The sequence below is a fragment of the Amblyraja radiata genome, chromosome 21 (genome assembly GCF_010909765.2).
Source record: "Amblyraja radiata isolate CabotCenter1 chromosome 21, sAmbRad1.1.pri, whole genome shotgun sequence".
NCBI lineage: Eukaryota > Metazoa > Chordata > Chondrichthyes > Rajiformes > Rajidae > Amblyraja > Amblyraja radiata.
Genome location: NC_045976.1, coordinates 30,094,489 through 30,107,703, shown reverse-complemented (window position 1 = coordinate 30,107,703; position 13,215 = coordinate 30,094,489). Strand labels below are relative to the sequence as shown.

Below are 13,215 nucleotides of genomic sequence, written 5' to 3'. Positions count from 1 at the left end.
AACTGATGAAGGTGTAGCAGGTGAGGGGTGGAGCTGTTGATGTAAGATAGTGGGGATGAGCTGAGTTATAACGGTCAGTAGCTTTTACCTTTGTACTTCTTCATAGGAACACAGCCAGTTTTAATGAACTGTTCAATCCTGTGGAAACTAAGGATTTTACTGATGGGAAGAATCAAAGTGAACATTCAAAGGAGGTCCAACATCCAGGAATCCATGTAACAGATTCCCTCAACCCGTTGTTTTGAATGGTCTCTTTAAGAAAGGATTTAGAACGGATTTAGTCTCATTGTTTAACTGATAGCCTGAGGGAACCCCCGTTCGTTACGGAGCTGGAGCTGCCGTCTGTGAGGGAATCCCCGTTCCAGCGCAGGTCCGCAGAAACAGCAAGTACAGTACCTGGAGACAAAGGGGAAGCCTCCATTGTGTCCGGAAACGTGGCCGTCGGGCAGGACTCCAGGTCAGAATGAAGCGCAGGGGACTTCGGCCCCCTCTCCCTACTATCCTACTAGCTAATGTACAGTCCCTTGAAAACAAAGTGGAGGACTTAAGGGCAAGACTGCTTTATCAAAGGGAGCTGAGGGAATGCTCTGTGTTCTGTTTCACAGAGACATGGCTCACCCCCAGCTCCCCAGACTCAGCGGTCCAGCCTGAAGGGTTCTCCATCCACCGCATAGACCGTACCCTGGCATCTGGGAAAGGGAGAGGAGGGGGCGTCTGCCTCATGGTCAACTCTGCGTGGTGTTCCGACGTGGCAGTCCTGTCCAACTCCTGCTCTCCACATCTTGAACATCTGGCAGTGAAGTGCCGTCCCTTCTACCTCCCGAGAGAATTCACCTCCGTTATCCTGACCGCGGTCTACATCCCACCCCAGGCAGACGTCCGTCTGGCACTGGAGGAGCTGCAGGCCGTGGTCAACAAACACCAGACGTCTTACCCCGAGGCATTTACCACCATTGCTGGGGACTTCAATAAGGCAAACCTCAAGAAATCACTCCCCAACTTCCACCAACATGTCTCCTGCTGCACCAGAGGACCTAACACCCTCGACCACTGCTACACCACCATCAAGAATGCCTATCGTTCTATCCCTCGCCCTCACTTCGGTAAATCCGACCATACCGCGGTGCTGCTTCTTCCTGCCTACAAGCAGCAATTAAAGATCGCACCCCCAGAAGTGAGGACAGCACAGAGCTGGTCGGGGGGGGCAGAAGAACAACTCCAGGACTGTTTGGAGTCTGTAGACTGGGCAATGTTCAAGGACTCGGCAACGGACTTGAACGAATATGCCACAGTCGTTACAGACTTCATAAAGAAATGTGTGGAGGACTGCATCCCTACAAAAACCTTCCGAGTGTTTCCCAATCAGAAACCTTGGATGAACTTTGAGATCCGCACTCTCCTGAAGTCCAGACACAGGGCATTCACCTCCGATGATACAGTGGCCTACATGAAGACCAGATACGACCTTGGTAAGGCCATCAAAAAGGCCAAAAGGGACTTCTGCTCCAAACTGGAGGACGAGACAGATGTTCGGCAGCTGTGGCAGGGTCTGAATGCAATCACCTCCTACAAGGCAAAACCAGGAGGCAGCTCGAATGCCGGTGTAACATCACTCCCTGACGAGCTCAATGCGTTTTACGCACGCTTTGACAGGGAGAATACTGATGTGCCTTCCCGATCCCCCATTCGCTGCGATGGCATTTCAGTCTCAGTCACAGAGGCCGATGTCAGGAAATCCTTCAGAGGGGTGAACCCCCGAAAAGCACCTGGTCCTGATGGTATACCCGGTCGTGTTCTAAAAACCTGTGCGGACCAACTGCCGGGAGTTTTTACGGACATTTTCAACCTCTCACTTCTGAGGTCTGAGGTCCCCACCTGCTTTAAAAGGGCATCAATTATACCGGTGCCCAAGAAGAGTAAGGTGACATGCCTCAATGACTATCGACCAGTGGCACTAACGCCGGTGGTGATGAAGTGCTTTGAGAGGTTGATCATGGAGCAAATCAACTCCTACATCGACAAAAACCTGGACCCACTGCAGTTCGCGTACCGCCACAACAGATCAACGGTGGATGCGATCTCGCTGGCCCTCCACTCCGCACTGGACCACTTGGACAACAAAAACTCATATGTCAGGCTGTTATTCATTGATTACAGCTCGGCATTTAACACAATCATCCCCTCCAAACTGGTTACCAAACTCGCAGAACTGGGTCTCTGCGCCTCCCTCTGCAACTGGATCCTTGACTTCCTCGTCCACAGACCACAGTCTGTTCGTATTGGTGGAAATGTGTCAGCCTCAATAACAATCAGCACGGGAGCACCTCAAGGCTGCGTGCTCAGCCCCCTGCTGTACTCACTCTATACCCATGACTGCGTAGCGAACCACAGTGCGAACTCCATCATCAAGTTCGCTGACGACACCACTATTGTGGGGCGTATCACTGATGGGGATGAGTCAGAGTACAGAAGAGAGATCGAGCAACTGTCCATATGGTGCCAGCGCAATAACCTGGCCCTCAACACCAGCAAAACCAAGGAACTGATTGTGGACTTTGGAAGGAGTAGGAGGGGGACCCACAGCCCCATTTATATCAACGGGTCGATGGTTGAAAGGGTCAAGAGCTTCAAATTCCTGGGCGTGCACATCTCTGAAGATCTTTCCTGGTCCGAGAACACTAATGCAATCATCAAAAAAGCACATCAGCGCCTCTACTTCCTGAGAAGATTACGGAGAGTTGGATTGTCAAGGAAGACTCTCTCTAACTTCTACAGGTGCACAGTCGAGAGCATGCTGACCGGTTGCATCGTGGCTTGGTTCGGCAATTTGAGCGCCCTGGAAAGGAAAGGACTACAAAAAGTAGTAAACACTGCCCAGTCCATCATCGGCTCTGACCTTCCTTCCATCGAGGGGATTTATCGCAGTCGCTGCCTCAAAAAGGCTGGCAGTATCATCAAAGACCCACACCATCCTGGCCACACACTCATCTCCCTGCTACCTTCAGGTAGAAGGTACAGGAGCCTGAAGACTGCAACAACCAGCTTCAGGAATAGTTACTTCCCCTCAGCCATCAGGCTATTAAACCTGGCTCGGACAAAACTCTGATTATTACCAACCACTTTCTGTTATTTGCACTATCAGTTTATTTATTCATGTGTGTATATATTTATATCATGGTATATGGACACATTTATCTGTTTTGTAGTAAATGCCTACTATTTTCTGTGTGCTTAAGCAAAGCAAGAATTTCATTGTCCTATACAGGGACACATGACAATAAACTCACTTGAACTTGAAGATTGGGGAGTGTGGTTTTGGCCCAAGCCCTATTCCACAGAAATAGGAATATGAACAGGAGGTAGCTACTCGACAGAGCCCTTGACCTGCTCCATTGTCCAATGTACCTGGCTGATTTTCTCCCCCCTCCTCTTTCCTGTCCTCTCTTCGTATCCTTGGGTTCCCAAAGTGTTCAAAATCTTTCAATGAAGATACTCATGGACTGTGGTCCATTAGTTTAGATAATTCCAACAATTCACAACTAATTGAATGAAGAAAGTCTCTATCTCAGACCTAAGTGGCCAATCACTTATCTTAAATCCCTGACTGCACTCCAGCCAAGAAGAAAAGCTTTTCGGCAGATTTCCTGTCACCTAGTATCATCTCTCACTCTTCTTCATTGCACTCAAACCTTTATTCAAAGATTGACTCTATGTCCCAGGAATCAATCAAGTGAAGCTGAACCTCACCCTTTCTAAGGTGGATCAAGCCTATGCTGGTTCTGATATCCATGTGACACATTGATCCCAGTAGTGAAGTACCAGCTGCTCATTCTATTCAAGGTCAGGTTCTGTTCTGTGAAAAACAATGAAACAGACTCTGGTTGGTTGTTTCTGATGCTGTTGTTACCTAAACCTTCTCTGCTGAAAATACAAACACATTTCTTGTTTACCTCAATTCCAGATCACTGATGTGGAGAGGTTAATAATGGAAATCACTGAGAGAGGAGGGAGAAAGTAGCCGAAGCCAGTGTTTATTGGACTAACTCAGTAGAACTCAAGACAGCATTGACACAGTTCCACACATAGAGAGAATAGTTTCCACCAACTGAAGGGAATCGCTAACTACCTTGGAACAAATAGCAGATACTTGCTTATACTTGCGACAGATGGCACAATGGGCTAAGTGTTCGGCTGGCGACCGGAAGGTAGCCGGTTCGAATCCCGCTTGGAGTGCATACTGTCGTTGTGTCCTTGGGCAAGACACTTCACCCACCTTTGCCTGTGTGTGAATGTGTGTGAGTGATTGGTGGTGGTCGGAGGGGCCGTAGGCGCAGATTGGCAGCCACGCTTCCGTCAGTCTGCCCCAGGGCAGCTGTGGCTACAGAAGTAGCTTACCACCACCGAGTGTGACTGAGGAGTGAATGAATAATGCGATGTAAAGCGCCTTGAGTATTAGAAAGGCGCTATATAAATCCCATCCATTATTATTATTATTATTATCCAATAGATTTGGGGTTCAAATAGAGGGAGGGCTGTACTGAAGTTGATGTGGAAAAAGGGAGAGAGATGCTGTATGATTGGAGTTGGAGGGAGAGGGATGTTGTTGGATTAGGGGTGGAGGGAGAGAGATGTCGTTTTGGGAACGGAGAGAGAAGGAGATGCTGTGGGATTGGGGATGGATAGAGAGACACTAGGATTGAGAATGATGACTGATAATGAAAGTGCTGTTTTTTTTCCTTTTTCCTTCTGCCCACAATATTTAATATGTAAAATAATATGTGATTCTGTTCCATTCTGTTTGTAGTTTGTTTGGTTGGTTGTTTGTTTGTTTGTCTTTTTGCACAAAGTCCGCGAGCATTGCCACTTTTCATTTCACTGCACATCTCGTATGTGTATGTGACGAATAAACTTGACTTGACTTGACTTCATATAGATGAAAAAGAAAGACACAAGGATTGTGGATTGACAGAGGAAGAGAAATATTCAAGGCCTGGAGATGGAGGAAGATTGTGTGCATTGGTGATAAATAGGGATAGACAGGGGGAGGATTAACATCCGTTGAGATACAAATATGAAAGAAGGGGGCGGTGATAAAGAATACTGTGTGACCCAGCAGATTCCTTTATTGGAAGAGTAAATATTACATTAGCTATTCCTGTACTAACCAATGTATTGGGATCTGCAGGGCTCACCATGTGTGTGGGTCCCTACCTAAATACAGTCTGCCCTTTCCCACAAGAATTTCCTACAGGAGTTCAGTTAATTGTATCGCCACCCCAATCCATCTTTTCCAAAGCATAGCCCAAACTAAATCACTGTGAAATGCACACCACACCAACCACTTGTGCCTCCTTCCTATAAAGAAGAAAGGAATCCATCAAGGAAATTTCAGTATAGGTTAAGAAATAAATTTTGATCGGACATATAAGACTCACAACTTATTGAACAGCATCTTGAATAGCCAACCATGAAGCAGTCACAGTCCCAGTTATGAAACAAACCATTTTATGATAGAGTGCTTTGCACAGCCACGGGCAAAGACAACGCTTGGGAATGTTTGAGACAACTCCCTGCCCTTCAAGGAATATGACTCTCTTGGAGTATATGAACCTCTCAGGGGAACATTGTTCTCAGAGAATGTCCCTGTCCTTTGAGGAAGCAAACTCCTCTCAGAAAAAAGATGGGGACGTTACCTTGGTGAACATGATGACTGTCTCCCAAACTCTCTTTCTGAATTTGTGGCTCTCCCTTGGAGAACATGACCTTCTCTATTCATCCCCAAAGGAGAAACCATGCCCATACACATTTATCTTAAAGTTTTATTGGACTGTTTACCTCAGAATCTGTTTAAGATGCAAGGTAGTTATTGATTGATTCACACGTTTCCCGAACCAGCAGAAACGCAGCCCAAAGGTCCTGTTCTATGTGACCTGGAGTAGAGCCCAATCAGAAAATATGCCCTGCAGGCCATTCTATTCCACAACCTGCGCTCAATCAATTTAAAGCTTCTGGTTTAGGGAAGATCCCGTTTCTTCGGTAGAAAGCAGTTTCCACTAAGGCCGTCCGCCCAAAGTTTGGTTTCTTGTACTCAACATCTTCCTCTGTTAGGAAAGAAGCACAGCAATTGATTGAACCATTCATCCCATTCCTACCAGGTGCTCACTCCTTTCTAATATAGATCATCCAAAGTGCACTCTTGGATGAGTACTGAGCACAGTGATGAGGAAGAGCACAGCACAAAGCATGGCTCTCTTCAAGTTCCAAGCTGAAAATACCACTAAGCTTCCCTATTCAACATTAGTGGGATACGGTACGCTCTGTGTTTCTTTCTATCTTTTGTAAATCTTCCTTGGTCTAGTGCTGTAGAAACAGCAGTTAGGGCAGTCGTATGCTCCTCCTGCATGATGTAGGATGTCAGGGAAACTTCCGGTGTCCCTGAGGACAACACCTGAGCGAGGTGCATCCAACCACAGCTCTTTGCAGACTGTGTTAGGGAACTGGAGCAGCAGCTGAACAACCTTGGAACATCCATGTAGGAGTGTAAGCATGGAGCCACAGGATAGAGGCAAGGTCCTCAAAGAGTATTTCTCCTCTGGTTTTACAATGGAGAAAAACATGAGGACTAGGGAACTTTGGGCAGTTAATGGAGATATCCTGAGGACAATTGCAGATAAATCTCCCGGGTCTGATCAGTTATATCCTAGGTTTAAGAAAGAACTGCAGGTGCTGGAAAAATCAAAGGTAGACAAAAATGCTGGAGAAACTCAGCGGGTGAGGCAGCATCTATGGAGCGTAGGAATAGGTGACGTTTCAGGTCGAGACCCTTCTTCAGACTGATGGGGTGGGGGGAAGGGCGGGAAGATATATCCTAGGACTCTGTGCGAAGCTAGCGAAGAAATTGCGGGAGCCTTGTCTGAGATATATGAATCCTCATTAGACACTGGTGAGGAGCTGGATGACTGGATGGTGGCTAATGTTGAGCCTTTATTTAAGAAGTGCTGCAAGGAAAAGCTTGTGACCTATGGACCACTGAGTGTAACATTTGTTGTAGGTAAGCTACAAGAAAGGATTCTGAGGGATAAGGTATATATGCAAAAGTAGACACAAAATGCTGGAGTAACTCAGCGAGACAGGCAGCATCTCTGGAGAGAAGAATTGGGTGACGTTTTGGGTCGAGAAGTCTGAAGTAGGATCTCGACCTGAAACGTCACCCATTCCTTCTCTCCAAAGATGCTGCCTGTCCCGCTGAGTTACTCTAGCATTTTGTGTCTACCTTCGATTTAAACCTGCAGTTTTTTCCTACATAGGTATATATGCACTTGGGTAGAAGGGCTGATTCGGGATAATCAGCATGATTTGTACATGCAGATCGTATCTTACGAATTTGAGTTTTTTGAAGAGGTAAACAAAAAGGTTGATGAGGCCAAGGCATAGACTTTTATAGGGACTTCAGCAAGGCCTTTGATAAAGTTCAGCCTGGTAGGCTCTGGATGGTTAGATCACATGGGATCCAGAGAGCTAGCTGACTGGATGGCAAATTGGCTTTGTGGAAAGAAGCAGTGGAAGGCTTCTTCGGACTAGAGGCCTGTGACAAGTGATATGCCTCAAGGAGCGGTGCTAGACCCATTGTGGTTTGGTTTATAGCAACGATTTGGATGAGAATGTACAAGACATGATTAGTAAGTTTGCAGATGGCACTAAAGTGAGTGGTATCATAAATAGTGATGGTGGTTATCAAAAATTACTGCAGGCTCGTGATCAGCTGGGCAAGTGGGTTGAGGAACGGTTAATGAAGTTTAATGCAGATAGGTGTGAAGTGTTTCATTTTGGGAAGTCAAACCAGGGTACAACTATCACAGTGAATGGTGGGGCCCTGAGTAGTGTTGTAGACCAGAAGGATCTAGGAATACAGGTACTCTAATGCATGACATCACAGACAGATAAACTGACCTACAATAGGCCGTGTCCAGTCTATATTTGCCAGGTCCTATCTTATATTAATATCAGTATCTAAATTTCTAGTCTTTAAGAAGGAACTGCTGATGCTGGAAAATCAGACTTAAGTAAGGTTTTGGCCCAAAACTTTGCCTATTTCCTTCGCTCCATAGATGCTGCTGCACCCGCTGAGTTTTTCAAGCATTTTTGTCTACCTCTTAATTTCTAGTCCTTCCTAATCCTTTTCCATAACTATCTTGACACTCTGAGTTATTGACACCATTAAAGGAATTTTGCATTGAGATACTTGAAATTAACCTAATTTAAAATTCAAATTTTATAAAAGAGCATGGAACTAAAGCATATTGAAGACAGCCTGATTATATTCAACCCAAATGGAAAAAACTTTGCACTCAAATGTAGAGAATTGCAATGCTGCAAAACAATGCTGCGTGTCTGGATTGGATTGATGTCCTGACATTGGATGATATTTGATTCATGTCCTTGCAGGCAAGGTCATCAACCATCCAGACAACAGCCTGCTTCCTCTTGTCAGTGGGATCAGCAACCCTTCATGTGATCCAACTCCTGCCCTGCTAATATCCTTGCCCTGTCCAATATCTGGACCGGATCTGCCCAGCATTACTGCCCAACTTGCATCAAAATGGAAATCTATTCCAGCCCTTCATTATTACTGTGTATGGAAATAATTATCTTTGTCCGGCATTACAGATCTCATCGCTCCCAATTAGCCCTATTGACTCTCACCTATTTTCCAGCCATAATTCCAGGAGGAAGTGAGAGGGTACTCGTATTTCTCACTGGGGCCTTTCTTCTTTCGGGCTTTTAGATATAGGTATCTGCCTTTATCCTCTTTTGAGAATCCATCGTACAACAGTTCCCGCACCTCAGGGCTGACTGGCCTCATGTCACTCAAAGACTCATTTGCTGGTTTCTTCTCAGCTGCCGGCTTTTTGCACTTTTCCTTCGCTGATTGGGCTGCCACTTTTTCCTGTGCTTTTGGTTCTTGGGTCTGGAGGGGTATATGCGGAAGCGTGGGTATCTTCTTACGCACAATTTCTCTTTCTGGTGGCTGGCTGAGGTTTCCCTTGAACTGTCTCAACCAACACATCCTTAGCAGATCCTCTTTTGTGATGCTTTCTTTCCAGAAGTTTTGCACCTGTGTGTCCATGTTGAGCTTTCGTTCCATATTTATGGGTCTTCAGCAGGCCTTATACACAGGTTTTGTGAAACATGGGACACTAAAAAGGAGAGCACAGGACAGGCAGCAAAACCAAGGCTCCCTGCATAATGATGAGGTGCCCATGCTGGTATCTAAGCAATCAATATTACACTTACAATTGTAATAAGCAACAGGAAATGACATGAACAATGAGACTGACGTAGGGAAGTGTGAATTTGCCAAAAGACGGGAGTTGATATGAATGGACCATAAACTGGCTGGCCAGAATACCACTGTTCTAGTATATCCGATGTAATCAAATGTAAAAAGCTCACAGAGGGATTAGGAGAAATCTCTTTACAGAGTTGTGGCAATACGGAAATCACTCCGACACACTTAGGAAAGAATAATTTGAGGAAGGACATCCTTGCTATTGAGGCATTGCAGCGTAGGTTACTCAACGGGGTGGCGGAACTGTCATATGAGGAAAGATTGGAAAGACTGGGCTTGTATTCATTGGAATTTAGAAGGATGTGAGGGGATCTTACAGAAATGTATAAAATTATAAAAGGACTGGACAAGCTAAATGCAGGAAAAATGTTCCCAATGTTGGGGGAATCCAGAACCAGGTGCCACAGTCTAAGAATAAAGGGGAGGCCATTTAAAACTGAGATGAGAAAAAACTTTTTAACCCAGAGAGTTGTGAATTTGTGGAATTCTCTGCCACAGAAGGCAGTGGAGGCCAATTCACTGGATTAATTTAAAAGAGAGTTAGAATGAGCTCTAGTCCAGGGCTAGCGGAATCAAAGGATATGGGGAGATGGCAGGCACGAATTACTGCTTGTGGATGATCAGCCATGATCACAATGAATGGCGGTGCTGGCTCGAAGGGCCAAATGGCCTCCTCCTGCACCTATTTTCTACGTTTCTGTTTCTAATAAGGGGAAAAAAATCAAATGATACAACAATAAGCCTGGTGAGAGAAATTATGTGCCGAGTATAAACACTCAATTATGAATTTACAAGGCAGAATGGTCTATTTTGCTGTAGAATCCTATGCCTAGAAATTCATTCCTATTTGTGCAATATGAGAGTAGCAGGGTGTTCTATTCCGCTTTCAAATAGTGTCTAGCAATAATCTACCCGTGTGTCAAACATAATTCAAGAATCAATGTTGAGATGAAAAGTTCCTCTTGCTTTTCTTTCATCAGCTAAAATAAATAACTGCTGGAGAGAATATGGGCTTCTTTTGGGTATTTGGGAGGTACTGTATGTTATGAGACCTCAGAATTGAAGAGGGGTCGGTTTGAGGGGTCTGTTGCTAAGTGAGGATGGCTGGGGAATGAGAATAGGGCAAATACAAGAGTTGGCCAAAGTGCTTGCCGTGGAGATCAGATAATCAAGGTCAGCCTGACCTGGGGCTTTGACTTTGAGTGTTTAATAGGATAAGCATGGAGGGAATATTTCCACATGCAGTGTTAACCAGATAAAAATCCATACATTAAAATCAGATACAAACAATTCCAATAAGAAATTCACTTGATACAAATATGTTATAATTTGGAATGCACTTCACAAGAAATTCTAGTAGAATGGCATTAATACAATTGTATCACTAGATAAATTAATGGCCTAGAAGGGAAGAGAATCAAAATAGGGATTTGAGTAGATTCAGGTGGACCAGACACTGTCAGTAATCAATTGGTCCTAATGATATGTTTCTGTGCTGTGGCTTCATTAATTCTACATCAAATCGTTGATTAATTTTTTTTAATTCAGTTGGCTCTTCTATATAGCGATAGAGTAATTACAAGATTGTGGTCAGATTCAACAAGGACTCAAAATCTACCAAAAAATAACAGAATACTGACAGCATCTGCACTTTTTAAGAATGAGTAGTTTTAAGACTGATTAATCTAAAACAGATGTGGACTAAATGCATTTTTTCTTATTAAGAGCCAGTGTTTTGGAATGCAATGATTTAATAAATTACAACCTGGCAGCCAGCATATGCAGAGAAAGGATTGTTGTGGTTTGCATGTGGGTGACACGAGTTGAAACTCTTGTTTTGGCCAGCACTCAGAATGCTTGAGAATGCTGCTTGCAAAGCCAACATCTCTCACTGCAGACATCTCCAGTAGTAATGACAATGGAATTTAATTTCCAATCCATCCCAAGAAAATTCTGTCAGCACTGCATTAGGAAACTGGGTTTTGGTTTACTTTTGAGGAACATTTTTTAAAGAACAACCTAAGCCAAAGGCTATTCCATTCCTGCACTGTAAACAGTCGCACCCGTGCACAATACTTGCATTGCAGGGGAATGGGCAGAAATGGTTTGCCTTTCCATAAATTGCTGAGGAAAATAAATACTTGTATTATCACAGCTGGCAGTACTTTAGGAACTCTCCAGCAGCTTTGGCAAAGTTTTCCTCAAGTTGTAAATTTCCTGTTCTGTTTACTTAGCAGATCCTTGTGTTCCCTACATTCACAGACCAATAAAACCTGATTCCAACAGCAGAGCACGAGGGCTGAACAGCTTGGGAAATGTAAAATGTTCAGTATAGATGGGGGAGCAAGAGCCTGTTGTATTATTGATCAGTTACCTTCTGCATCTATAACCCATCTTCCTTTGGCCAGATAGATGATCAGTTGGATGCAAGGAATTGTTCCTGAGTCTGGGAATGCCTTTCAAAGAATCACCAGTGGATTTTATCTCAAGTGTTGAAGGGGACACATCCAACTGTGAGCTGAGAATGTCCCATTAATTCAAGGTACTACGGCCTTCATATCATGGGATACAGGATGACAAAACTTGGTTAATTAGCACTATTACTGCTCCAGGATTTGCAAGTCTGTTTCATCACACATTTTATTAGATGAGACTTAATCCAATTGCACATTTGCCAATAGCCCCTGTCACCTGATTACACCCTCCAATATATAAAAGGTTACATTTTTAATAGCAGCCTCTTGCTATTCCATGGCTCTCAGAAATTTTAAAAAGACAGCTCCTGCCAATTGGTGGCAGGGAAGTTTCATATCATCCAGTGAAAATGATTGGCAGGATGAAGAATGTAAAACATCACCAAACTGAAATTAAAACCAGATGTGGGGACAGTGCAGAGCACAACAAGAATCCAATAGACACAGCAGAACATTGAGGTACATAGAGGGGTGTTGGGGAAGTAGGCAAAATACCTCATAGATTTAGAGATGGAATTCCAGTCAAGAGCTTTGAGCTCAGCAAACTATAGCCCCTTAGTTTAAACCCGCTTTGTGCAAGGTGACAGATTTGGATGATCAGAGATCTCAGAAGGGTACTTAAATACGATGGGTGAGACCATGGAATGATTAGAAATTAAGTATACAAATTCCAGCATTGCCAGATCTGGAACTGATGGACAAATGGATGGATGCATTATTTTATTTTACTTCCTGATTTGAGAAAACCATCATATCCTGTCATTCTTTATTTTCCTTGAGAAACTGCCTCTCAAAACTGTAACTTATGGAAGATGTCAGGTAAACAGTGGGGTTAGTGTATGGTTGTTCTCTGGATGGTTGGTAACCTTGCCTGAGAGAAATATAGAAGTGATTTCTCAATGTGCTTAAAGCTTTGTCTTCTAAGTGGGGAAAGTCAGTAAACTTGGTGTGGTGTGTTGTTGCAAAAACAGTCAGGGGGACGGGGGGAAGAGGAATAGTGAATATTTAGTACGGTGGATAGAGAACAATAAAGTGTTCCATTTGTTGTCAAACTTCATTAGTGTTCTCAGTATTGTATTGGCATTGTGTCGATTATTACATTGCCTTGTGCATCATAGATGGTGGAAATCACAAGGTGAACCGCTTCCTACATATTATCCTGTCTTTGCCCTGTTCTTATAGCAAAAATATTTGTCTTATGAACGATACAGTTCAGATTCTAATTAGGATGCTCTACTATTCTCTAACAGTTGCCAGAGAAATTTGACAATAGAACTATCAATAAATATCAAAAGGCATGGTATTTAGATTCTCTCTTGGTTGAGACAGAATTTATCTGGAACTTATGCAATAATGCTACTTTGTCTTTTTTTTGTAACGACAAACATGAAT

At 44.0% G+C, this 13,215-nt stretch overlaps 2 protein-coding genes across 6 annotated transcripts in view; one reads left to right on the top strand and one right to left on the bottom strand.

Annotated features, from left to right (window-relative positions):
• LOC116985269 overlaps positions 1-4,149 on the top strand; it is a 34,293-nt gene extending 30,144 nt beyond the window's left edge. For 3 of the 5 annotated variants that reach the window (XR_004415229.1, XR_004415230.1, XR_004415228.1), the window contains 2 exons: positions 107-295; positions 3,295-3,421. Coding sequence is in view for 2 of the 5 variants with exons in the window: in XM_033039951.1 (XP_032895842.1) it covers positions 107-245 (139 nt within the window). In the remaining 3 variants the exon portion in view is untranslated. Of the gene's footprint in view, positions 1-106; positions 305-3,294; positions 3,422-3,961 lie in introns of those variants that run through there. The other 2 variants (XM_033039952.1, XM_033039951.1) reach the window with 2 other exon arrangements.
• A 1,845-nt stretch (positions 4,150-5,994) lies between these two features.
• atp6v1fnb (ATP6V1F neighbor) lies at positions 5,995-9,127 on the bottom strand. Its single transcript, XM_033039347.1, has 2 exons — positions 8,704-9,127; positions 5,995-6,101 (listed from the first exon to the last, which is right to left on the bottom strand). Exons 1-2 carry the CDS (start codon positions 9,125-9,127, stop codon positions 5,995-5,997), a joined length of 531 nt encoding a protein of 176 aa, XP_032895238.1.
• Between the last annotated feature and the right edge of the window lie 4,088 nt (positions 9,128-13,215).

Excerpts from the sequence above, each read along its gene's own strand:
- atp6v1fnb (XM_033039347.1), bottom strand. The coding sequence starts at position 9,127 with ATGGACACACAGGTGCAAAACTTCTGGAAAGAAAGCATCACAAAAGAG. Across the intron at positions 6,102-8,703 it reads GAATTATGGCTGGAAAATAG|AGGAAGATGTTGAGTACAAG; the intron begins GTGAGAGTCAAT and ends CTTTCCTAACAG.